At 37.2% G+C, this 24,601-nt stretch overlaps 1 protein-coding gene across 8 annotated transcripts in view; it reads left to right on the top strand.

Annotated features, from left to right (window-relative positions):
* The window catches only part of FBXL17 (F-box and leucine rich repeat protein 17), a 478,542-nt gene that overhangs the window by 157,882 nt on the left and 296,059 nt on the right, over window positions 1–24,601 (top strand). For 6 of the 8 annotated variants that reach the window (XM_019940793.3, XM_019940792.3, XM_019940794.3 and 3 more), the window contains one exon: window positions 8,954–9,084. In XM_019940793.3, coding sequence (XP_019796352.1) covers window positions 8,954–9,084 — 131 coding nt within the window. Of the gene's footprint in view, window positions 1–8,953; window positions 9,085–14,105; window positions 14,245–17,906; window positions 18,028–24,601 lie in introns of those variants that run through there. The other 2 variants (XM_019940795.3, XM_019940797.3) reach the window with 2 other exon arrangements.

Genomic DNA, 24,601 nt, shown 5'->3' with positions numbered 1-24,601 from the left:
TCTATTCACTCTGCTCCAGAACCTCTGGCTCCTTACTAATCCTCCAAAACGCTAGACCAGTTCCCATCTCAGGGCCTTTGCACTTATTCTTGTCCCAGGCATCAACATGGTTTTGTTTGCTGCCTCACCTCCTTCAAACTTGTGCCCATATATCTTTTCAATGAGATCATTCTTGACTGCTTATTTAAAATTACACTCCATCTTTCTTCCCCCTACTGTCCCATCTGCCGTGCCTTGCTTTATTTTTTTCTCTATAGTACTTAACACCTTTTAACATGCTATACAATTTGTTTACTTATTGTTTCTACTGCCCCCTTCCAACTAGAAATATAAGTACCCTATGGACAGGGATTTTTTTGTCTGTTTTGTTCACTGCTATGTTTTTAGCAGCTGGAATATTTTCTGGTACATAATGGATGCCCAATAAATAGTTACTGACTATATGAATAATAGTTTTCTATGTTCTTTTTTGAGTGATTGAAGAGGCTGAGCTTTTTAAATTATTTTTACACTTTCAGTAACCGGATTTAAATATCAGTTGCTCTGAACTAGGGAAGTGGTTCCTTGTCCAGGCTGAGATCAACTGGGTATCTTTTTCAGAAATAGGACTTGTTAGCCTTACCCCAAGCCAATTAAATCAGAACCTCTAAGGATGGGACCTGGTCATTAGTGTTTTTTAAAAGTTTCCCCATATGATCCTAATGTGCAGCCAAGGTTAGAGCCACGTGCTCGGGAACATTTAAATAAATATGAATGAATGAATGAAAGTGCACCACAACTACCGCACCAGAGATGCAGATTTGGACCAGCTCAAGCATTAGGATTGGATGTCAGATGTTGGCAATGAGAGCTTGGTCCTGAGCAGCACAGCGCAGGGAGGGCCGGTGGGGGAGGAGGAAGGGAAGGGGAAAGGGAAGGTGAGTAGATGGAGAAAACAAAGAGGGGACTCCCAGGTAGCTGTAGCTGGAAGGAAAGTTTGTTCCCCTGGTCCCTTGGCAGCTGTTGCCAATTGACGATTTCTGTCTAAAAGGCATAGTTCTGTTGTGGGCTGCCTAGTTAGTAATTTGTGTCAAGGCAGGTATATTATATTTTAAGACTCACTAATTTTTCCTCTCTCTGAAGTAATCAGGAAGTGAGCTCAGTTTTAAATAATGAATACAGGTCTCTGAGCACAGTGAGAATAACTTCTCAAAACTTGGAGAAAGAGATTTGAGCTATTTTAACTTAAGATGTCAGGGAATAGTAGGTATGGAGAGTGAACGGCCTTGATACGCAAGCTCTGGGATTCCTTTCTGCAGTTGAAATGTTTTTGTTTTCTTGAAGGTTTCAGAGAAGGTGGGAGATATGATCAGAGTTATTTAAGGAATATTTATCTGGCTGGTTATGTGGCAAGAAGGAGTTAGAAGGGATAGCTCTGAAGAGAAGCAGTGAGTAAAGTGTCCTAGAAAGCAAAACAGAGAATGAATAAAATGGTGAAAGATGTCAGATCCAGTAGGAGAATGGCAGAACCAGCAGGCCTTGGATTTGGAAATAAAGCAAAGAGACAGCATCCCATTGTGATTAAGAAGGCAGTGGTTGGAAGGAACACATAAAGAAGGAGACAGAGAATTAACGTGGTAGCTACTGTGGATGTGATAAGCATTCCAGACTCTGGAAGTCCTATTTTCATGGTTAGAATTAGAAATTTTTATTGTCTCTGCCAGGCTCTCAGGCTATTTAAAAGCTTTCAGTTATACCCTGAGTGTCTCAGTTCTGTGAGGTGCTGGGAAGGATTTACCTGATGTCCTAAATGTGACTTATCTAGCTTTTATTACTCTCTCCATACTCGAGTACCAGCCTTAACCAAACTGAGGTTCAGCCTAGTTGATGAGCAGAAGGGATGCCCCTCGCTCTCTCCTTTGTCCAACCAGGTTCTTCTCTAAATGTAGATAACAGAACCTGTCGAGGTGCGGAAGGCTTCCTGTGCTCAGGGACAGAAATTCCCTCTCTGCCCCATTCCATTCCATTCCCAGCAGTTTCAGTTTCTTTACTATTATTTTTAGTCTTGCCATGCACAGGCCCTACTATAGCCCCTCCCTTTCTCCTTGTATCTCCCTCCCTGTCCTTAATAGGTGGCTCTCCCCACTTTCTTATAAATGCCTTTCTCTGACCCCTCTGTCTCCCTGTGCTTTTGGTCTCTCCCATGATCCCCATCTTGGCAGCCTGACAGGTGATTGGCAGGTGAGTGTGTGTTGCTGATCTACAGCCCCAGCAGCCTGTCTTAACCCTTGACTTTGCTCCCTGAAGATTACAACCGATTGCTTTGAAACTCGGTCACAATGAAGCCAACATCCACAGGGCTGGCAAGAAGTAATTTAGGTACTAGCTGACATTTGAACATATTTAACTATACAGAAGTTTTTACTCTTTTCAAAAATTATCTCCTCCAACTGGCTTCACGTAAATTATCCTCGTTAGTCTGAAACAGTGGAACATCCCTGCTGCCTTTGCCAAGGTACTGTGAGTCCTCTTCTGCTGCTTCATCCCCTTTAGTCAACCTGCACAATTGAGGATTTTGTTTCATTTTTTACTTTTCCAGAGTCTTAACAAAATTTGGAAGCTATTTGAGGTCTTTTTATAATCCTCCCAGTCTGTGTTTCCTAGGTAACATTTTAGTGTCTCATTTTATTCTTAAGTACATCCACAGCCATACAATCATTGACTAATTTTAGCCTTTAACCTGAATTGGCTATAAGTAATATTTTTTCGCAGTAAAAGCAGTATTAAACTGAAAGTTGATTACCTGCATTCTACATTCTGACTTGCATTTCTTTTAAAATACCTTATGAAGCTGTTTAAAAATTGGAATGAAGCATTTAAAAGATCCTGGTGGTATGGCTTTGCTTATTCAAATCCTCTGTGATTTGTGTAACCCAAGACTACCAGTGAATTTGTAAGGGAAAGTAAGTTTAATTAAAATGTCAGTTTCCTAAATGTAATTATTTGTTTATGAAGGATTATTTTAGGTAGCTTTTTATGAAACGCTGGAGGGCACTATTATGAAATTCCCATAGCAAGGGAGGGAATATGATGAATTTGACAGAGCTGTTTGTGGGGTTCTGAATAAAAATGCCACGCCCCTTAGAGGTGCTCTGTATGTCGTATATTGATGCCGGTTACCAGGAATTAACCTCCTGGAACTGCCTTTGGATTCTGTCATATTTCAAGTTGAACTGGCCAATGTGGTCATAGGGAAGGTGACACAAGCGTAGTCAGTGACTGTCAGCTCATGAAAAATGAGCCTTAATTGAATCCGAGGGCAAAACACTCTTCAAGATCTCAGTAGAAAGCTGGCATGTGAGAGCCAAAGTAAACCTGTTTCCTCATGTTTGAGTCTTTGCTCCATTGGAAGAGAAAGAATGCTCCGTTTATGGACAATAAATACAGGGCGGTATCAGCCACAAGTGGCCCAGTGTCATCATCTGACCCACCTTGAACTGATGAATGGGCATGGATGTAGGATTTCTGAAAGCTCAGGAGTCAATGAACTAGAATTAGAATTTTATCACATGTAGATAGTTTCTGGAATTGTTACTTCTTGCTATTCCATTAGTTCTAGAAGATATCTTTGGGTTTTCCTAAGTCTGAAAAATAGTTTAGATTTGCCATCGACTCTCTGCCTATTATCAGCACTTTAATAAGTTATTCAAACCTCTTGGGTCCTCAGTTACCTTCCCTAATATGAGGGGACCGATCTGGCACAAATAAAGTTTTCTTTCCTACAGAACTTTATTGTATCCTCCCACTGGGTCCTGGTCGAGGAAGTAATTTTTTTTTTTTATTGTGGTAAAATGTACATAACAAAAGTTTACCTTTTTAACCATTTTTAAGTGTACTGTTCAGTGGTGTTAAGTACATTCACAGTGTTGTGATGAGATATTTTACAGTGAAGGAAGCTAAGAGATAAAGTCATAATTCACATAGAAACTTTGTGCCAGAAGCTGTGCTAGACCCCAGAATATGCATGTGTAGGAGATATTTATGTGGCTGGATAGAATTTTTATGATTTTCATCTTTGTAGTGAGTATAATACAGTATAATTGGGAAAATAGAGTAATGCTGTATGTGTATTATACGTGGCTATATTTAATAACAGTTCACATATGCATATGGTTACACGTAGCAAAATGCATCCTCAACATTCATAGGTTTAATGGTCATGCTTCAAAATATTTTCGAGCAGCTCTGTGGGTCCATTTCGTGTATTTCTGATTTGGCTGTGGTACAGACATGGGGCTGCTGTCAGGACATGAGCTCAGCAAGCTGCCCAGTACCTGCAACTCACAGAAGCTACTTCATTCTTTACATGTTCCCAGAACAGTAGCTATGAAAATTTTGGGGGTGTTGGGATCAAAAATACCCTGTAAAAAAAGCTAACTATAAAAGTAATGTGGCTTTAGAAAATGGTGATTTTTTAATTGAGGTATAGTTGACAATATTATATTAGTTTATGGTGTACAAGAGTGATTCAAAATTTTTATAGATTATACTCCATTTATAGTCATAAGAAATGGTGATTTTTATATAGAAAATAGAAATATGGGGTACATTACTGAGGGGAACATTAAGAGGGATATCAAATTTAACAGTGATTCTGATCCTTGACATGTATAAGTTCATCTTTGCTTAATCAAGAATAAGAAAACTTGACCAGTGAAACCATTTTAGCTACTAGTTTGGCTCCAATGCAAAATCTTGTGAAAAAGTTTAGTGAAAGTGAAAAGACAGTTACCTTGTGGTATTAAGATATGTATAGGAAATATGTGACTGTTCTCAGAATATGAATTGAAAGCCAGGAGCTATGCAAACATTTTCATAAAGGATTTCCATTAAAGTCATCTTTCCATGATTGAAGACTGGTTTGAGAAATTTAGTTCCCCAATGTGGAGCTAATAAGAGTGACCACATCAGCGTTGCTTGTCTTCCCGGGAAGTGTTTTCTTGGCCACTGAAGATACACCTAGAGAGAAGGCTGAATGGAGCAAGCATCTCCCTCTAAGCTTTTGTGAACATATGTATCTAAAGAAGGGCAGTGAGCCTCAGAGTTTAAAGTGGCCAAGGATATTCCCCCTTGTCTTAGGAGAAACCTGACTTCTCTTCAAGTATACAGAGTCCCCTATAGCCCTTCTGTATTGATTTTCTATTGCTGTACAACAAATTACCATAGACTTAGCATCTTAAAACCACATATATTTATCATCTTACTATATCCATGGGTCAGAAGTCCAGATGCTGCAACTTGGTTTTTCCAGGGTCTCACAAGGTCACAATCAAGGTGTCAGTTGGGGTTGCATCTCTTTCTAGAGTTTAGATCCTCTTACAAGCTCATGTAGTTGCTGGAGGAATTCAGTTCCTTGTAGTTATAGGACTGAGGTCCGCATTTTCTTTCTAGCCGTCAGTCAGGGACTGCTCTCGGTCTTGAGGGTCTTAGCCACGTGGTCTTCTCACAGGGCCTTTCACAGTCCCTCTCAAAACATGGTTGCTCACTTCTCCGAGGCCAGCAGGAGAATCTCTCTGACCTCTAGACCCTCTGTCAGAGCTCAACTGATTAGGCCAGGCCCATCCAGGATACTGTCTTTTGACTAATTCAGTGTTTAATTGGTCAGGGATCTTAATTATAGCTGCAAAATCCTTTTACTTTTCCTTATAAGGTCCTGCCCACACTCAAGGTCAGGGATTATGTTAGGGCATGGGTCCTTGGGGTCATTTTAGAATTTTACCTACCATACCTGTTTATTTTCTCACTGTGTCTCTCAGGGTCAGAAAGTGGAGGCAGGATCCTCTTTGCTCTCCATGGCTGCTTCCAGACCATTGCTCTTCCAACATTTGTGAAAAATAACAACAACAAATATAACTAACAAAATATCGAGACTTTGAGACTTGGTCCATTTGGCATTACCATTGTCTCTCCTGTTTCATTGCAGTCTTCTCTGTACTCCTTGTGTCTCCTGCTCTTTCATAAAAGACACGGGTACCGGCCTCACAACCTTGTACTTTCCTCCAAGCCTAGCTGTTATTCTGGATGATTTCTGTTTCCATCACCACATGGAGATACGTCAGGAGTTGGGAGGGAAGAAAGCATAGCAAGGAGCACGTGCATCAGCCCTTTGATTCTTTAAATGACTTTAATGATGTCTGAAAGATTATTAGAAACTTATTTTGCTATCTGTTTTGTATTTTATATAGTCTTTTGGTTATTGTTCCTTTAGGTACTTCGAAACATTTTTGCGGTTTTGTTTAATACCAGCCTACCTTATCTGTGGTAGGTAGAGAGGTCAAGGATAGGAATCAGGTGCCATGTTTGGGGTATAAAGCTAGAGCCCAAGCAGCCCACCTATGGGCTCTGGGCATGGTGTTGGGTATAGCTCTCAGATAGTGGAGTGAGGAGATCCTTGAGGAAGGGGAAGCAGCGAGTCAGCCCAGGTTCTGACTGGTCAACTGTATGGAGCTGCTGAGACAGCCAGAGCAGTCTGTCATTTTGTTTGTTTTTGTTTCTTGTTTTGTTTGTTTAACAAAGGTGAGTCTGTTCCCTTTCGTTATGCTTTGGTTGCCAAGTACCAACAATGTTCTGATGTTGGTAAAGCCTCAGTCCATGGTAACTTGAGGAAGAACTTTGTCCAACCCATTTCTTCTTTCCTGGTCCTGCCTCCGTTCTCTCGTGTTGTCCTGAGTCCCACACTGGACGGCGACTTCTTGGAACATCTGACCTGAGAGGCTAATTGCAGAGAGGTTTTCCTGAATCTCGTGCTGAAGGCTCAGAATTCAGCCTTAGTGACAGAGGCTTGCTGTCTCAACTAGAAAACGTTCCCTACTGTTGTGGACCTTTTCGCATTTCACCCTCTTAGCCATCCCTGTTTCTCTCCGTAGCCCTGCAACATGCATCAGAGCAGTGGGCAGGGACTCTGCATGAAGCCTTTCTGTGAGCTGAGGTGGGGAGGAGGGTGTGCGTGCTGCCTGGCAGACCCAGTTCTCCACAGCTGCTCTATCCAACACTGTAGCCACTGGCCACAGATATAAAAAGTAAATGCAAACTAAACAACATTAAATAAGATAAAAAATTTCAGGTCGGGCTTCCCTGGTGGCGCAGTGGTTGAGAGTCCGCCTGCCGATGCAGGGGACACGGGTTCGTGCCCTGGTGCGGGAAGATCCCACAGGCCGTGGAGCGGCTGGGCCCGTGAGCCATGGCCGCTGAGCCTGCGCGTCCGGGGCCTGTGCTCTGCAACGGGAGAGGCCACAACAGTGAGAGGCCGGCGTACCACAAAAAAAAAAAAAAAAAAAATTCCGGTCCTTCCTTACACTAGTCGCGTCTCAAGTGCTCAGTAGCCACGTGTGACTAGCGGTTACCATATTCAACAGCAGAATTAGAGAACACTTCCATCATTGCAGAAAGTTCTCTGGGATGGTGCTGCTTTAGAGTGTTTCTTTCCCTTTTGTCCTACAGCAGCGGCAATACCAGTGTCTTCTCTTCTCTTGGGGTCGAAGCTCGCCTCACTCACTGCTCTTACGCCTGCAAGTCAGCTTCATGCAGGAATTACCTCCTTCCGTTACAGCAGGACTTGAGGGTGGCCTAGAGAAGACTGTCATCTCCTGGAGGGCTCCCTGATGGTGCTGGAAAGGCCATGTACTAGTTTTCTATTGCTGTAACAAATTATCGCACACTTAGCAGCTTAAAACAGCACAAATTTGTTATCTCATAGTTTATTAGAAGATCACCACAGGTTTCATCAGACTAAAATCATCCACCTTGTATTGTTTTCTGGAAGATCGAGAGGAGAATCTGTTTTCTTGCTCCATCAGGTTTTTGAGGAAATTAAGTTCCCTAAGGTTGTAGGTCTGAAGTCCAGATTTCTTACTGGCTGTCAGCTCTAGAAGTTGCCCACATTCCTTGACTCCTGGCCCTCTTCCTCCAGACACAAAGCCAGTAAAGGCAGGTTGAATCCCTTTCACAATTCAAATGTCCCCTACATCTTCCTCCCTCGCATCTCTCTGACTTTAGCTGGGAGAGGTTCTCTGCTTATAAGGACTCACGTGACTAGATTGGGCCTACCCTGGGTGGTCTCCACAACTCAAAATCCGTAACTTTAATCACATATGCAAAGCCTCTTTTGCCATTTGAGGTAGCATATTAGGGCATAGATATCCTTGGGAGGGGTGTTATTTGGTATACCACATGCTTCCAAATTAATTCTTTGCACGTTATTAAGCAAAAATAGCTTATTTGAGATACAGTTTATTTGAAGAGGATAATTAAGATCCTACCATCTTTGTGTAAATGATATTATTAATTTTCCTTGGAGACAACATCAGGGGAAGGCAGGAAACATCAAGAAAGGAGTAGAGAAAGTGAACAAATAGGGAAGGTGGTACATGGAGAAAATCTTTACTTCTTAAACAATGTTTTATATTGCTTTTCACATAGTGGAACATACAACCCATAATACTGCAATTTGGAGTACATTGATAAAATATCACCAAGATATCTCTGAATTAACCACTTACTCATATTTTATCTTTAAAAAAAAAAGAGAAAATCTATACAAAAGTGGCATTATAATCACGAAGATAAATATCTGAAATGGAACAATGTTAAAGAAAATAAGCCTGTCAAATTGTGGGTAATTATGTGAGAGATTTAACAGCTTTCCCACCTATTAGATTGCTAACTTTTTTGATTTTTATGACGCCTCAATAAATCTATTTGATTTTAATGTTTGTTACCATTCACTTGTTCATCATAGATTTCTGACCTCATTTCTAATTTAGTATTAAAATATTATGTAACCATTTAGTTTAATCAAGTGATTCTAGACTGTTGTCTATTGTACAGTGATACTCTATAATAAACTATATTTATAGTTTTTGAGGATGAATGTAGTATTTATATTTCTCATCTTTCATTTTATTTATCTCATTAGCTAAGAAACCTTTCCAGCTTGGACCTACGTCATATCACTGAACTGGATAATGAAACCGTGATGGAAATTGTCAAGAGGTGCAAAAATCTAAGCTCTCTCAATCTCTGCCTGAACTGGATCATAAATGACAGGTAACCATTGTAACATCTTAAAAATACTTTTCCATAGGGAAACATGTGCTCTATGTACCAAGTACTGATTATCATTATAATAAGGCATGTCTACTTTGATGAAAATGTGATAAAGCCATGACTTTTAAAATAGATATGTTTAAGTTTTGAAAACCATTTAGAAGTATACTTTTAACCCATCCATTGCTTATATTTGCAACAAGGTTTTTATGTGCTAAGACTCAAATGTTTGCCTGAACAGTTATAATAATAGAAGTCTATTGAATTTTCTCTTTGTCACCCACCCAAGACATATTGTTTATTTGTCACTTTAATATTTTTGCAACTTTTGTGTTAATTTTACTTCTCACTTATCAAGGAAAATGGTTCTGAGAAACTGTTTCAAACATTATGCATTCAGATCCTTTCTCAAGGATGACATTTTGTTTTCTGTATAAATAGAATTTGTTTTGAAAATGAAAGTCATGTGATGGACAGTTTAATATGTAGTGTAAAAATGTGTAAAATGGGTAGTTTTAAAAACAAACAAAGATAAACCAGTTTTTCTCTGAAATATTTAATGAAGGGAATAAAAAGATGCAAGAACCCTTGAAAATAGATTTCTTTATAATGAAAACAGCTGCAGAGTTAGCACTACTCTACTACTGCTGATTAGTTTAGGTGGATTCTTAAATATAAGCGTGAGATAAGATTCTTGCCCAGTAACTTTTCAAGAATAAATTTTTAAAAAAAGTTAGGCCACCAAAAATATTTTGCTTTCAAAATAGACAGCACTATTTCAGCTATAATTAGAACCTATTTAGATTTAAATATTTTTCACAAATTAGAGCAGAGGTTTATTAAGTTTGTGTGGGATAATGCTTTAAATTCAATACACTTCCCCCTTTCACTTTTAATTTCCTTTTATACTTTTAACAATAAAATCGTGTAGACTACATTTTCCCCAAGTATGGTAAATTCTAGTGACTTTTTTTTTTTTTGCGTTACGCGGGCCTCTCACTGCTGTGGCCTCTCCCGCTGCGGAGCACAGGCTCCCGGACGCGCAGGCTCAGCGGCCATGGCTCACGGGCCCAGCTGCTCCGCGGCATGTGGGATCCTCCCAGACTGGGGCACAAACCCGTGTCCCCTGCATCGGCAGGTGGACTCTCAACCACTGCGCCACCAGGGAAGCCCCCTAGTGACATTTTTATAAAATACCCTGCATTGCTCTTTAAATTATGTGATCGCTTTTGACTTAGCTCTTTCTTAGTAAAATTTTTCTTGAAAAATTTACTAATCCAGAATTGGCCCATGGTCATCATTTATAAAAGGTGTTTATTGTTTTTGAGTAACAGTCACTATGTGAGGTGGATCAAAATCTAAAGAAAATTGATGAAAATTTTAAAAATTAAATTATTCTCTATAATCAACATTCGCCTACATAGCCAATTATGTGGCAACTTAAAAATAATCTTTTAAGTGTTTTTCATAATAACTAATAAAATAAAGTACATGAAAAACATCATCCTGTGGTTTAGGTGTTTAGCATTAGCTTAATATTGAGGTAAACTTCTTGGTAATGCTTCAGATTGAAAGGTGAAAACTATTTGTGCCACAATATGGTTATGAAAACGATTGCCTTTCATTCCACAACAGTATTCTATGTCCATGCATAGAAGACTCAGTACTTGGAGCCTACAGAGGTAAATTAGATGCAGTCCATATATGACTATAAGGGCTATCTGCTCGGTAAACATTTTGCTTAGGTTTGTATTATTTACACAAAGATATTCAGAGATTTCTCATCATTTAGCTCTTCAAATGCTTATTTAGCCACAACTGGGTATTTACAAATAAAAAAGTGGGCAGCCCTCACCTTCTCTTTCTTAGGTTCCATCTACTCAGATCTCTTGCTATTTCAGTCATTTTTTTCCTAATTATAATGGTTATTTGGTATTTGATCCTAAATACCTGTACTGTAGAGATTTATTTGCAAGGAATGAAAGTGTATTTTTATGTTTTTAATGGAAAAGTTTGGATTAATTGAGAAAACATGCATTTTAATGAGGCTGAGCGGTAGAGTTTTAAAGATCAGACTCTTTTAGGTTTTAATTACACTGCTTGCACTTATCCTGTGTACTGTAATAGGAGTTTCAAACATTAAAACCCACTTTGTAGTATCATCTAAATTACTCAGCTCATTGTTCTTGCCATACTCTATCACTAAGCTAAGTAATATTTGTAATTATATTGGTATAAATCTAGGACTTCCCATCAGACTTAATTATAATTTCAGCACTTAGCCGAGATGGGTTAGTAACCTTTCATATAGAGGACACTGGACTGCACTAATGCATTTAGCCTATCAATTAGCGTCTGTTTTACATTTGTTCATTATTATTATCCGCTAGTAAATCAGGAGGCATTTATTAACCCCCTACTAAATACTTGGTGCTGTGTCTCAGACTGTGGAGCACTGAGTCCCTGCTGCTCTCAGAAGGTTTTCTCTTTAGGTGACATAAGACTTAATGAGTGAGATAATAGTGAGCCTTGTAAGGATAGAGGGGAGGAAGGTAACCTGTATCACCCAGGTAATTGATAGGCACTTTACATGTGTTCTCATTTAATCCTTTCAACATCTTTTGTCAGCGGAAGGTCATACTATTCCTATTAAATTTAGCCCATTTGTTTGACTTTTCTTTGGCTTTTCCAGTTGTATGTATTTTACATCTTTGCTGCAGTAAAAACTGGATGGGGACAAACATGAAAAAGCAAATGGCTGATGAGTCAATTTCCATTTCATAGCTAGGTTCACATACAATTGACATTTATATGTAACATTCTTAGTTTTTTTTTAGACTAATTTCGTCATTTTCTTTCATAATAAAGTTACAATAGAACCTTTAGATACTATTTTAAACTTAATACCTGTGAAAAGGATCTATGTTTAATGCTGCTAGCTTTAATAAAGGATTCCTCACATGAAGATACACTTTGATACTCTTCCCAGATCTTTAGATATAAGATTTATGCTGGATTTTAAAAGATTTTATCAATAAACTTTTTTTGAAGCTCAAAATTTTAAAATATTTAGCAATTGAAGGTCTTTACTGTTAAGCTCATGAAACCTTTTAGCATTCTGTGGTTCTTGAATTGATCTGTGTGACTAAGACATGCTGTTCTTTATCTTTGTTTTCTAAAAGGACTTTTTGTGTTTAGAGAGTTAAACAGCGTGATATTTTCTTGTATTCAGAAGGATGGTCTTAGTAGTCGTTTGACATTTACCATTGCTTTTGAATATAAATCAAATCCAAGTGGTTTATGAAAAGATGACGCTGACTATTTCTATCAATGATTTAAATTAAACATCTGGTTATTATGTCTCCTCTACTCTCTCTGACTGTAAGTTTATTGGAATGTTTACTTGTATTTGATGTAAATCCTTTGTTATTTCACATTCAATTTGGTCTTCATTGTTTTTGTATGTTTGGTATAGAGTCCAGAAGCAGCATGCTTTGAATGTAAAAAAAAGATATATGAAAAAGGAATGGTTCTGAGCATCTTTATAGTAATATGCCTATAATGGCTTTTTTTTGTCAAGAAGAATTAAGTGAAATCTAATTTATTTTAATAGATCTTTATGGAAGCTATTTTTAATATTTAAATTGGCTACCAAAGAGAGAATTAATCTACCTAATTTCAATTTTTAACATTAGTCCCGAAAATAAAATTTGACCATATAATGTATATACCCATTATCTAATATATGATTCTTTCGTTGACAATTGACCATGCTTGCTCATGAATTAGGAAAACAGTAGAAGATAACAATACAAGAGAAGTGAAAGATTCTCTAGCATCCGTCAGCTAAAGTCACAAAACAGCAAAAGTCAGGCTGGTTGTTAAAGCCAGTTATGCTGCCAACTAGTTGAACTTGCCTAGCTGGAGATTTATTCTTTGAATTTGCAGTTTAAAACAAAATTGATGTATAAGTTTGTTGAACATGGATAACTAAGGATACCTTCTTTAAGGAGTTAATTTGCTGTATGAATCATATATTTATGTAAAGGCAGCTGTTGCATCAGTGGACACTCTAAAATTTGAGGACTTTTAAACCTGAGACTGTTGCAACCAGTTTCTTTCAAGTATAAAATAACGTTTACAATATGTTACTCTTTCACTTTATATGTACTTGTGTTTAGAATAGTAACTATAAATATCTTCTCTTTAAGTAAAACTTTTGAATACCATCATTTTGAAATTGCAAACTGGTGGGCTCAGCTGAGTCCGGTCCACAAAGCTGTTTTGTTTGGCCTATACAATATTTTAAAAATTGAATTAGTTACCAACTTAAAAAAATTGGGGTAGTTCACATAAAAATTCTGAATTTTGGCCTTCTCTTGGGAAAGTTGCAAATCTAGCAACATTGGACCCACATTTTCTCATGTCAACAGTTTTTCCAGGGTGAGTAATGGGCTTTTCTCGTTGGCCATTCTCCAATATTTCTACTATTCCCACCCAGGATGACCTATTTCTTTGTATTATCTACTTGTTCCTTACCCAGTCTACGAATTGAATTCTCCCTTATTGAAATCCAGAATGTAGAGATTTTTAGGTAAAGATTTCTTATTTTAAATCAAGTAGTTCTTTTTAAATTGAGTCTGATAACATATGTTAACAGATAATATAGAGTTGATTAGTTTACCTAAATTAGTTCTTCATTATTTCAGGCCTCAGAACTTTGACCAACATGTTGAAGTTACAGAGGGAGACAGAATTCAGTTTAAAATAAATTAAAACCTTCGTTTTCATTGACTGCCTTCCAAAATGGAGAACTCACTCCCACTTAGTGTTCAAACGAGTGTTCTAAAACAGTTTCCTGAATAATAGAGTTGAACTAGTTTACTAAATTAACTCCAACTTCAAGCCTGTGATTTAAAATGAATTCATTTGCAATGCTTAGTATTTGATTCACAATTCCTTTGTTTATAATATTAAGAAAAATCTTAAGACTATTCTTTCTCTTTTCTTTTTCTGCGCAGAGCCCTTTTTAGTCTTTTAGGTATACTGAGATTGAAGTTGTAGAGTGACAGATTACTCCACCACCCCTTTCAGGGAGACTGACAGCATCCTGGCTCATGTAACACTCAATGAGGCTTTCTATAAAGATTTTTCTAACTCCCTTGATCTTCTCTGGATGTTTATTCTGTTTCTTCTTTAAAATTTCCGTTGATTCAATAAAAAACGGTGACATTTAAAATAAAGTTCAAAGAGGATTTGAGCAGGTGTTGGTGATATAAAATATTTGCTGAGTGCCCATTGTGTTTTATTTCCAAGAATTGTTTTGTGAACATATGCTATATATTGTACTTATAAGTGTTCGAGGACTGGGTGGATAATCTACCATCTTCCTGTGAATGTCACGTCACAGTGGACTTAGAATTTTATTTCATTTCAATCCCCTAATATTACTTAATTCTCCTAGAGACTTAGGTTCAAAGATTGCCCAAGGGGGACAAACCTATCCATTAAATCCAGCAGGCATGGTTGAATTTGAGTTGGAGAATATTTTGTTTTCTATTAAAGTTAAGTGATCTGGAGGAGAGGAATACTTTTCACCTTGGAGTATTGAGTGTGAAGTTTGAACAATTTGCTCCTATAAAAGCATGAAAACTTGGAAATAAAGAGGTGGTAAAAATAATGCTGCCCATAGAAGCAGCTCCATGGTGGTATTTAGAGCAGCGCTCTCCTGCCAGTGCAGAATGCTGAGCAGTCTATCTGCATACTTTTGGTGCCTAATAATGTGGTAGGGCTGGTTAGGTGGAGTTTTAGTAAATCTGAATTTTAGTTATTTCCGTAATTTACTACATAGTTTTGAGTATGTTCTATATCCATATTTTTTAAAAAAGGATGAATATATTTTACTGAGTTCTAGGAGAGCTGCAGGGACAGAATGGAGCCTTTCTGAGCTAGTGACGCTTGTTTGAGGTTGGCTTATTATTGATACTCTCTTTTATAGTCACAGTTATTTGTAAGACCATCCCTAGAAGAATAGTATGATTTTGGGGTAACTACTATTCAGGCCCCCTAACCATCTTCAAAAATGATGCCTTAGGTGTCCTTCTATCCATTAGACCCTCTCTTTAAAACCATGATTGCTTTTTGTAGTGCCCCTGAGATTGGAGGGTATAATATTTTCTCTCTTTTGTTTTTTAACCAAGGATAATAACAACAGCTAATAATAGCTACCATTTATTACAATCTGTGCCATACAGTGTGCTAAGTGTTTACACCCTGTGTTTCATTTAATCTTTACAACAGCCCTGAGGAAGAAATTAACCTCCTTTTTAAATGGAGGGATTAAGGTCCAGAAAGGTTAGACTGCTCTCAACTAGTAAGTGGTGGAGCCAAGACTGGAACCCATTTTTCCGTGTCTTCAAAGTCCAAGCTCTAACCACGAGGGGCTCCCTGTCTCCCAGTACCTTATTCTGACTCAGACCTAATGACCTAATGTCCTGATTTGCTCAGGACAGTCTCAGCCCATTCCTGTTGTTTTGGAATTCTGTCAGGGTTAGCACTTGCGCTGCCATTGCTCCTTTCTGTGTTCCAGATGTCCTGCTTTGGATGATAAACTACGTGGTCATCCTACCTCAGGCTATGCTTGATCATTCTGAGCATCATTAGAGTGTTGCCTTCTCTTTTCCGTATGGGGTATCTGAGAGGTAAAAGTTTTAGATAAGACCTGTAGATTTAAAAAACATCTAATTTTGTAATAAAAAGCAATTTTTCCCCCAACAACTCCATTTATAAATACTCTTCATTTCTTACTAAGTTTCTTGAAGAAAAGTAGAAAGTATTGCTCATTTTTGTGTCTTATACCACATCTAGCTCATACTTGATATCAAAAAGAATTTCAAAATGAATTTTGAGTAGATATTTAAGCATGTGATGATATACACTTACTTTTACAAATAGTTTATTATCTATAAATGCTCTCTGTCAGTTGTAACAAATTAATCGTTGCAGAGTGAAGGAGAATACTGGGTGGTATATACTTTGAGTAAGTTGTTAAAAAGGAGAGTTAAAAAGGAGGAAGTTAACTTCATTGAAGGTTTCAGTACCTTTGGTAAAAACTAACTGCCGTAACTAATCTGTACAGTTTCCCTAGCATATGTGATTTTTCAGATAGCTAATGATATTTTTCTACAGAAGGAGAAGTTTTTCTGATAAAGCGATTTGTGCATTTATCCTCAGATGAAATTCAAATTAAAGGTACTTTTTCATTGCTTGGTTTGTAGTGCTGTTGGGTATCGGTTCTGATATTGGTTCTTTCAATAATTCTAATTGCCGAATATCATTTTAAAGGAAATATTAATTGATATGTAACATTAGAGCATTTAACCTAGTACAGTCACTTGAAAGGAAATCTATATGAGGTCGTCTTTATCTCATCTGTGTCAGCCTGCCTTGATTTTTAACTCCAGTTCCGGAGATGGGATGGAAACTGGATTTGATGTGGAAGAGCTTGTCTTATTGATTCTCCACGTTCACATTTTTGTCATATAGAAAAACGCGAATTTTTATGATAGTTCCAACGTATAATGGTAATTTTCAATTTCTGCTTTGTCTTTGGTTCCTAGTGAGCAATAATGCATAAGTAAACATTTCCGCAAATAATAATAATTAACAGAGCTTTTATAGAATCATATTATTGGTATTCCTGGATGTGCTATTCTAAATGCTGCCACTGATTTTGTGTTTTTAAGACAATATAAAGATGAGTAAATGTATATTTTAAGCACTTAGTTTGTGGGATTAAAAAATTATGTCTTATGTGTTATGAATCAGAATTCGTGATCAAATTATGGGAAAGAATGGGACACAATGTATCAATATATGATGATGAATGCAGTGCTGTATACGCATAAATTTGGAGGCTTCCTAACCTCAAAACCCATTTTAAAATTAGCAACAATGAACAAAATCTTCACTTATTGATGAAAATGAAAATAGTTTATTGACTGTTGGGACAAATTTATGACTTCCTGCCCTCCCCCTTCTTCCCCCCAGCTGTTGTCTTATTCTTAATCCCCAACCAGAAATGGTAATTAAAATAACTCACTGTTGTCAAAATTTTTAAATGTATGATAAATGAAGCCCAGTAAATAGTAAAAATATGAGAAAGGTGATTAAATCTGACAATTTCCTTGTAAAAGGCTTGAGATGATAAATATCTCCTGTGATTAGTTATTAATTTAGTGCAAGAGATTTTGCTTCAGCCTAAAATATTTTATAAACAGTGGCATAGAGAAATATCTTAGAAGATAGGTACACACATGTTTAACCAGAGGAGAAATAGCTGGAACTTGATTGGTATTAATTAAAAATGGCAGAGCTGACATGTATGTGCCTGGGCTACTTTCCGTATGATGGTGCTTTCAGAAATTAAAAAAGAATACATGAAGACATGAAGAATTGACAGAGTACTTTCAGCTTGAACCTTTTTGTCTCGTGAAGATGGAAAGGTTTTATGTTTATCATTCCTCAACTGATAAAATATTTAGTTTAAGGTAGTATAAAATAACTCCTAAAATAACTTGCTTATTGAAGTTGACAAAAGCAAACTTGTTTCAATAACAGTTATAGTTGCACTGCTAATAGTTTCCCTTAAAATGAATGTGAATTCCTTTATATTTAAAGAAAAGACGAAATAATAATGGTGGTTGTAATGAAGTGCTGTATCACGTTACTGTTGGCTGAATCCATAGCCCATCAGTCTGCTGGTGGCATATATCATTGTGTGGCTGTGTAATGTTTTGTTTATGAATCTCTCTCTTTGCAAGGGCGAATCTGCGTCTTCATCTTTGGCCCTCTGCCCCAGCCTCAGCCCCTGGAACCTCACATAGAGCCCAGCTCAGAGAAGCGATTTAATACCTACGTGTTGAGGGAGTTATAAATGTTGCTTTTGTAGGATGGATAAGTCTGTTTTTAAATTTGGCTTGAACTCTGGCCAAAATCCAGGCAACTGGTTCACATGTCCTCCTTCTTCCAGGTTTACTTATTTCTGAATAAAGTTGATACTTAATAAAGTGAGGACAATGTCGTTGTCTTGATTTAGATAGAGCTTGCTTTATGTATTGCATGCTTTTTATCTGAAAGCCATAGCTTCGTTTTTTGAACAATACCTAGGCTTTAATGTTGAATCGTTGGTTTCTGCTTTTTTAATAGAGTCTTTGGAATACTTTTAAATGAAGATCCAGAAACTTCATTTGCTTTTCATATGTAATGACACCTTGTATTAATTGAAAAGAGGCAGAGGAGACGGTTACAGCTTTTTTTCTGTTTCTTGGTGAGAAAAGTATGGCTATATGAAAAAACTTGCATATTTTTTCTTAATTCTTCCTTGTAGCACTTTTAAGTGCTGCTCTTTAAATGTATGTTTAATATTTGGTTAATTGTAACTATGAATCTAAACATACTGATTTAAGTCCAGGTTCACATTAGAATAATTATCTGGTTAATTGCTCTTGTGCAAAAATAGGCTAAAAAATCATCAGAACATCAACTTGTGAAAGCAGTGGCAGGAGTTTCAAAACCACCAAGCATACCTACTGCAAATCACATCAGCAAAGCAATTAATTTAGGCTAATTGCTTTTCTGTTTGTTCAAGATGCACTTTGGAACTGTCTTTTGAAATCGTGGCAATTAAGATTAGTAAGCAATATAATTAAAGAATGTTAGAATTGTCACTATTTTTCAAAAATGGTAATTATTCCATATGAACCTATATAGTAGATGTATCACCCATGTGGGACTTGGAAATAATTAAAGCAAAATAGGAGTATTTTAGCACACAAGTTTCCCTTTAAAAATAAATCCAGTAGATTACCTTTTCAGCAACTGTAGCACAGGGTTATCTTTAATCTCTAATTATCAAGAAGAATTATCTCGTTTCAATAATGCACACACTAAGGAGGTTTGTTCACACAGAGGGAGAAATAACCACCGAAGATGGCACTGGCTAGTGGCATTTTCTCTAACAGATGTGTTTCGGGGTTCTTGTATGGCTTGTCCTAACATAATCAGGATTTTTAAATGTCTTAAAAAACAGATTAGGCATACCTCATGTTATTGAAGTTTTCCTTTATTGAGCATTATAATTTGGGCAGCACCAATTTGTCTAAAATTGAAAACGACTTGAGTTTCCAACTGTTTCTGCATGAAGCCATGTTGTAACAGAACCTCAGCAAAAAAAAATGGCAACTTTAGGAATCAGTTCTTCATTGGAAATGTAGGAATGTCATTAGTGGGGGAATTAGTCATTCCCCAAACTGCTTCTCTGTTCACCATATTGTCAAACAGCAAGTAGCTATTTCTTTCATCTCTCTCCTTCCCTAAGGAGCCATTCTTATCACGCAGCGTGTTTAGTGGCCTGTCCTGCCCCATGAAATTATCCAAAGCAAATAGATTGGATTGTATTAAGGACTGTGGCTCTCGGAGTGAATCTTTGAGAGACACACCTGTTAAAGGAAGTCTTGATAGCAGTTACTTTGTGACTTTCCGGGTCTGTGACAAGAAGTTTAGGAAGATATTCATTAAAATTAGATTTGATGTAATCAATTAAATTTCAAGTTTTGTTTTGGCATTCTACTTTTTGTTTGTTAGTAGATATAAAAATTATTTTCTTTATTTCTGCTTAAATCGGTATGAATAGATCTCTAAGCCTAGCTAGTTAACTGTATCACAAAACTAGATTTTTCTCTAGTGATCACTTTCATGGAGAAGAACAAAAGTATGTTTAGTTTTTACAAGGATATACTTTTCTTTACTTCTTTTACAAAACTTCATAGTTTCTAGAAGTGCAGCATACTTGATCCAGATTTCCCGGTGATGCTGTTTGTTGTGGAATGTTTGATTAGAAAGCTTCATGTTGAAGGTAAAAATATCAAATCAGATGAAAATAAATATATTGATTAGAATAAATAGAAAAGTGTGGAGGACTCCTAGAATACAAAAAAATGAACAAAGAAACCTAAACGATGTTGGTCTTCTTTTGAATCTGTCATTGAAGTAGCAGAACAGTGTTACTCTAGTTTGGGGAAAACTCAAGCTAGTACTTCTTTCTGGCCTTTAAAACATGAATTCTGCAATTATTTATAGTTGAAAGACAGCATAGGTGCTATAAAATTTGTCACTATTTCACAGACTTTAGAAGATTGCAAACTATAGCCACATATTTACCCTATCCCTATATGCATGCCTTTGTGCATTGGTATATTGACTACTCTTACATCAAGAGGTGGCATCTGTTTCTCTATCCCCTTGAACTTGGGCTGGCTTTGTGACTTGCTCTAACCAATAGGATGTAGTGGAAATTATGTTGTGGGACTTCCAAGGTTTGGCTTCAAGGGGCCTTGCAACTTGCTTTTCTGGAAGCTGCCCCACCTGAAGAGGCCCAGAGTAGTCTCTCTGAGAATGAGAGATCACATGGAGATAGAGGTCTAGTCAACAGCCAGGGTCAAACTGTCAGACGTGTGACAGAGGCCATCTTAAACCATCCAGCCTCAGTCAAGCCTTTGGATTCCTGCAGTCCTGTGAATGAAACCCGCAGAACTGCTCAGCTGAGCCCAGGGAGTTGTAAGCAAGTAAGAGCAGTTTTTTTAAGCTGTGAAGTTTTGGTGTAGTTTGTTATTCAGACATTGACTTTGTAGCTGCTCTACGTTGAACGTTTTGTATTAAGTTAGGCAAGGTGCCAAGAGTGCTTTATTCATTATCCTATTTAATTATCACATCAACTCTGTGACATAGGTATCATTATGCCCCATTTTATAGATGAGGTAAAAAAAAGGCTCAGAGAGGTAAAAGATCTTGCTGGCGATCACAGCTAGGAAGTGCAGTCAGGATTGAATGCAGATCTGCCTGACCTTAGTCTCATCTATCAAACTAGCTCCAAAAGCTTATTTTAAGTTTAAAAATACATTTGGTTGCGATAAGCAGTTAAACCTACCAGTAGAGTCTATGAATATAAGTACTAGCTAAATTGCATTATAATAAAATACATCTCATTGATTAAAATAAATAATACAATAAAATACCATCCATTTGCAGTTTCTAGTGTAACTATTTAATCTTGGGTAATCACCTAAAAAATGCATGGGGAAAAGAGACAATTCTTCTGAAAGGAATAGTGTGAGTACAAAATTAAGAATACATAAATGTAAGGCCTTGATTTTATATGTATTTAAAACAGTTTTTGGCGTTTCATATTATTCAGAATAGATCTCTTTCTACCCTTTTGTCAAGTTAGGGAGAAATGGCAAAAGAGGAGATCGTCTTTTAGAAGAATTGTGGCTGAAGCTTAATCACTGTCATGTTTGCCTTCAACACTGTGTCTTTTAGTAATAAGTCTTGTAAGGACATAACTTCTGTGGCCTATAGGCAGTAATGGTACTAATACCTATGACGAAAATACCACAAAAAATTCTACAAATAGAAGTGGTAGTCTTTTCATTTTTTGAAATGCTTTTTTAAAAAATTTTAACTATCACCTTAGAAACCATACATCAATAAACTAATTAAGACTAGTGGGTGATTCTGACATGTATATCATATCTCATCTTACCATTTACTATAGCACCACACTAATCAGACCTGCCTCAGGGTTTTATTGCCTGTTAAATGAAGCCTGGGAGCATTTCCTCCATGATTTATTATGGTATTTGGAGAACTAGTTTCATTTGGGAAATACAGTTTCCATTTGTTTTCCTTTTAACTTGAATTTAAACTCAATTCCTATTTTTGGTTTTGATTAATCTTTTTTTCCATTAGCAAATTACCAGTGTATTTTAATATTTTGATATTTTGTTGTATTACACACAGAGATGAATATTTTGTTTTGTGTGAGTATATATCTGGAGACTCCTGTGTTTGGGGAGAGGAGAGAGAGTAGGTTGCATTTTTTTTCTTTTAGTTTTAACTTACACGCAGATGGGTTGTAAATTTCTTAGAATGTGACATTGATAACAGCATAGGAATTTAAACTGTATCTGGGAATTTTGACTTTTCCATATTCCTGGGCTCCTAACCAGAAGTTCAGTAAATGTGTGTTGATTGATTAGATGGCAATATAAATAAACCTAGTAAACGTAAGCTTATGTTCAAGGTAAAAGAAAAAGAAAATGAACTGTTCACATTCGTCAAGAAATAGAGCAAATCAAAATAAGTCAGTCAAAAGAGTCAAGTTCATTTAATGAATATAGACATAGCCTTTAAAAATGCGTTATAAGTGTAATTGAAGAGTTAAAGAGGCACACACTGAATTCTCTGACAGGGGTGTGGTTTAAGTGTGAGGTACTTGGATACAGTTTTAGTCTGACAACATGTTAACCTTGCTGGATTAAAAAAAAACTGAATGAAAGGGCTTCCCTGGTGGCGCAGTGGTTGAGAGTCCGCGTGCGGATGCAGGGGACACGGGTTCGTGCCCCGGTCCGGGAAGATCCCACATGCCGCGGAGCGGCTAGGCCCGTGAGCCACGGCCGCTGAGCCTGCGCGTCCGGAGCCTATGCTCCGCAACGGGAGAGGCCACAGTTTATTTGGAAAGGGGATGACAAAATATGTCAAGACAATGCCCTGGCTTTCTTCATTAAATTTAGTAATGATTTGGGGAAAAAAAAGAAGAGTTTTTCTGTAACATTTTTTTCTGCAGATTTATAGACGTTTGTGGGATAAATATCTTCAAAGAAATATATATTACTTATCACACAGTTAATATTTTGCATATTATGGTCTTATTGGAATTAGAAATGTTTAGTAATTTATATCTTTAAATAGATGTACATCTTTTTGTTTCCAAGATTTTTCTTTTATGAGTTTATTTCCAATACTGAGACATCATTATGTTATAGAGGAGCTTTGTTTTTGTTTTCTTTTTTGGTGATGGCTTTTGGCAGCCATCCATCTCCAAGTACAGTGTAACATGTAACAGTGAAGCTTGTTAAAGGGGGAGAAGTATGAACTATCACCAGGCAGGCCCTGACAGACATTCAGACATCCACACAGACACTGCTGCTACTTGATGGTGTCTCCCATTTTGAAAATGTAGCTATTTAAAAAGGGACAAGGTCGCAATAACTTTACACGCCTGTTGCTTGTTGTATGCACATATATTTTACTTGTGATTCTTTCCCCACTGACAGTATCTTTCTAATGTTTAATTTGAATGGTTACATTTATCTTTGCTAACTTGTCACTGTTAGTTGTATACTACGTTTCAATCCTCTAAATAGATTATATATGTGCACACTGTACTTGGTAAAGAATTTAGAATTTTTGGTGATCCACACTGATGGGCTTGGGAGTATGTATGGGGGAGAACATGGGATAGATAGTAATTCAAAGTAGCAGGAAATCCTAACATGCACCCCTCCATGTTTTTAGCACTGATAGGCATTGATTTCATTTCATTGTTGAGATAATGGTGTCCTGTAAGCATTTAGGTGGAACAAATGCCTAGGGTTAAACGTGGACTATAGTTAATCTTCAGTGCAACTCATCCTCAGGCAGGTAATCAAAAATATACACTTGTTATTTTGAAAGTTCTGTTAAAGCTGTTATTTAAAAGTGCCAATCATATCCAGATGAAAATTCCAGAATATACCCCCAATATATTATAATCATCAGCATCGAGCTGCAATCATTTATTTTAAGAATCACATTTGCAAGCTAGGTCCATTTAAAATAAATATTCTGAGCTTCCCTGGAGGCGCAGTGGTTAAGAATCCGCCTGCCAATGCAGGGGACACAGGTTCAAGCCCTGGTCCGGGAAGACCCCACATGTCACGGAGGAACTAAGCCCGTGTGCCACAACTGCTGAGCCCGTGTGCCACAACTACAGAGGCCCATGTGCCTAAAGCCTGTGCTCCGCAACAGGAGAAGCCACCGCAATGAGAAGCCCATGCACCACAACGAAGAGCAGCCCCCGCTTGCTACAACTAGAAGAAAGCCCGCAGGCAGCAAGGAAGACCCAACATAGCCAAAAATAAATTAAATAAATAAAACATTTAAAATAAAATAAAATATCCCAAATCTTAGTGTAAAAGTAATTTTGTAGTGAAATTACTTCTTTTTTTTTAAAGTAGATACACCCAACTGTGTTGTTTAAGTATTTGTATGAGTGAAACTTATTTCCAAAGACTTCAGAGTGGGAAAATCAACAACTTTTTTTTTTGTCCTAAGCTCCTCTTTTTTTTTTTTTAACATCTTTATTGGAGTATAATTGCTTTACAATGGTATGTTAGTTTCTGCTTTATAACAAAGTGAATCACCTATATATATACATATATCTCCATATCTCCTCCCTCTTGCCTCTCCCTCCCACCCTCCCTATCCCACCCCTCTAGGTGGTCACAGAGCACCGAGCTGATCTCCCTGTGCTATGCAGCTGCTTCCCCCTGGCTATCTATAACCAACAACTTTTGACTTTATATTTTAAGGGCAACACAGAGGAAATTTTCGTTCAATTTCTGTTTAATTTGCTGTG

Source organism: Tursiops truncatus, chromosome 3 (assembly GCF_011762595.2).
Source record: "Tursiops truncatus isolate mTurTru1 chromosome 3, mTurTru1.mat.Y, whole genome shotgun sequence".
Lineage (NCBI taxonomy): Eukaryota > Metazoa > Chordata > Mammalia > Artiodactyla > Delphinidae > Tursiops > Tursiops truncatus.
This window is presented reverse-complemented; position numbering and strand designations above follow the sequence as displayed.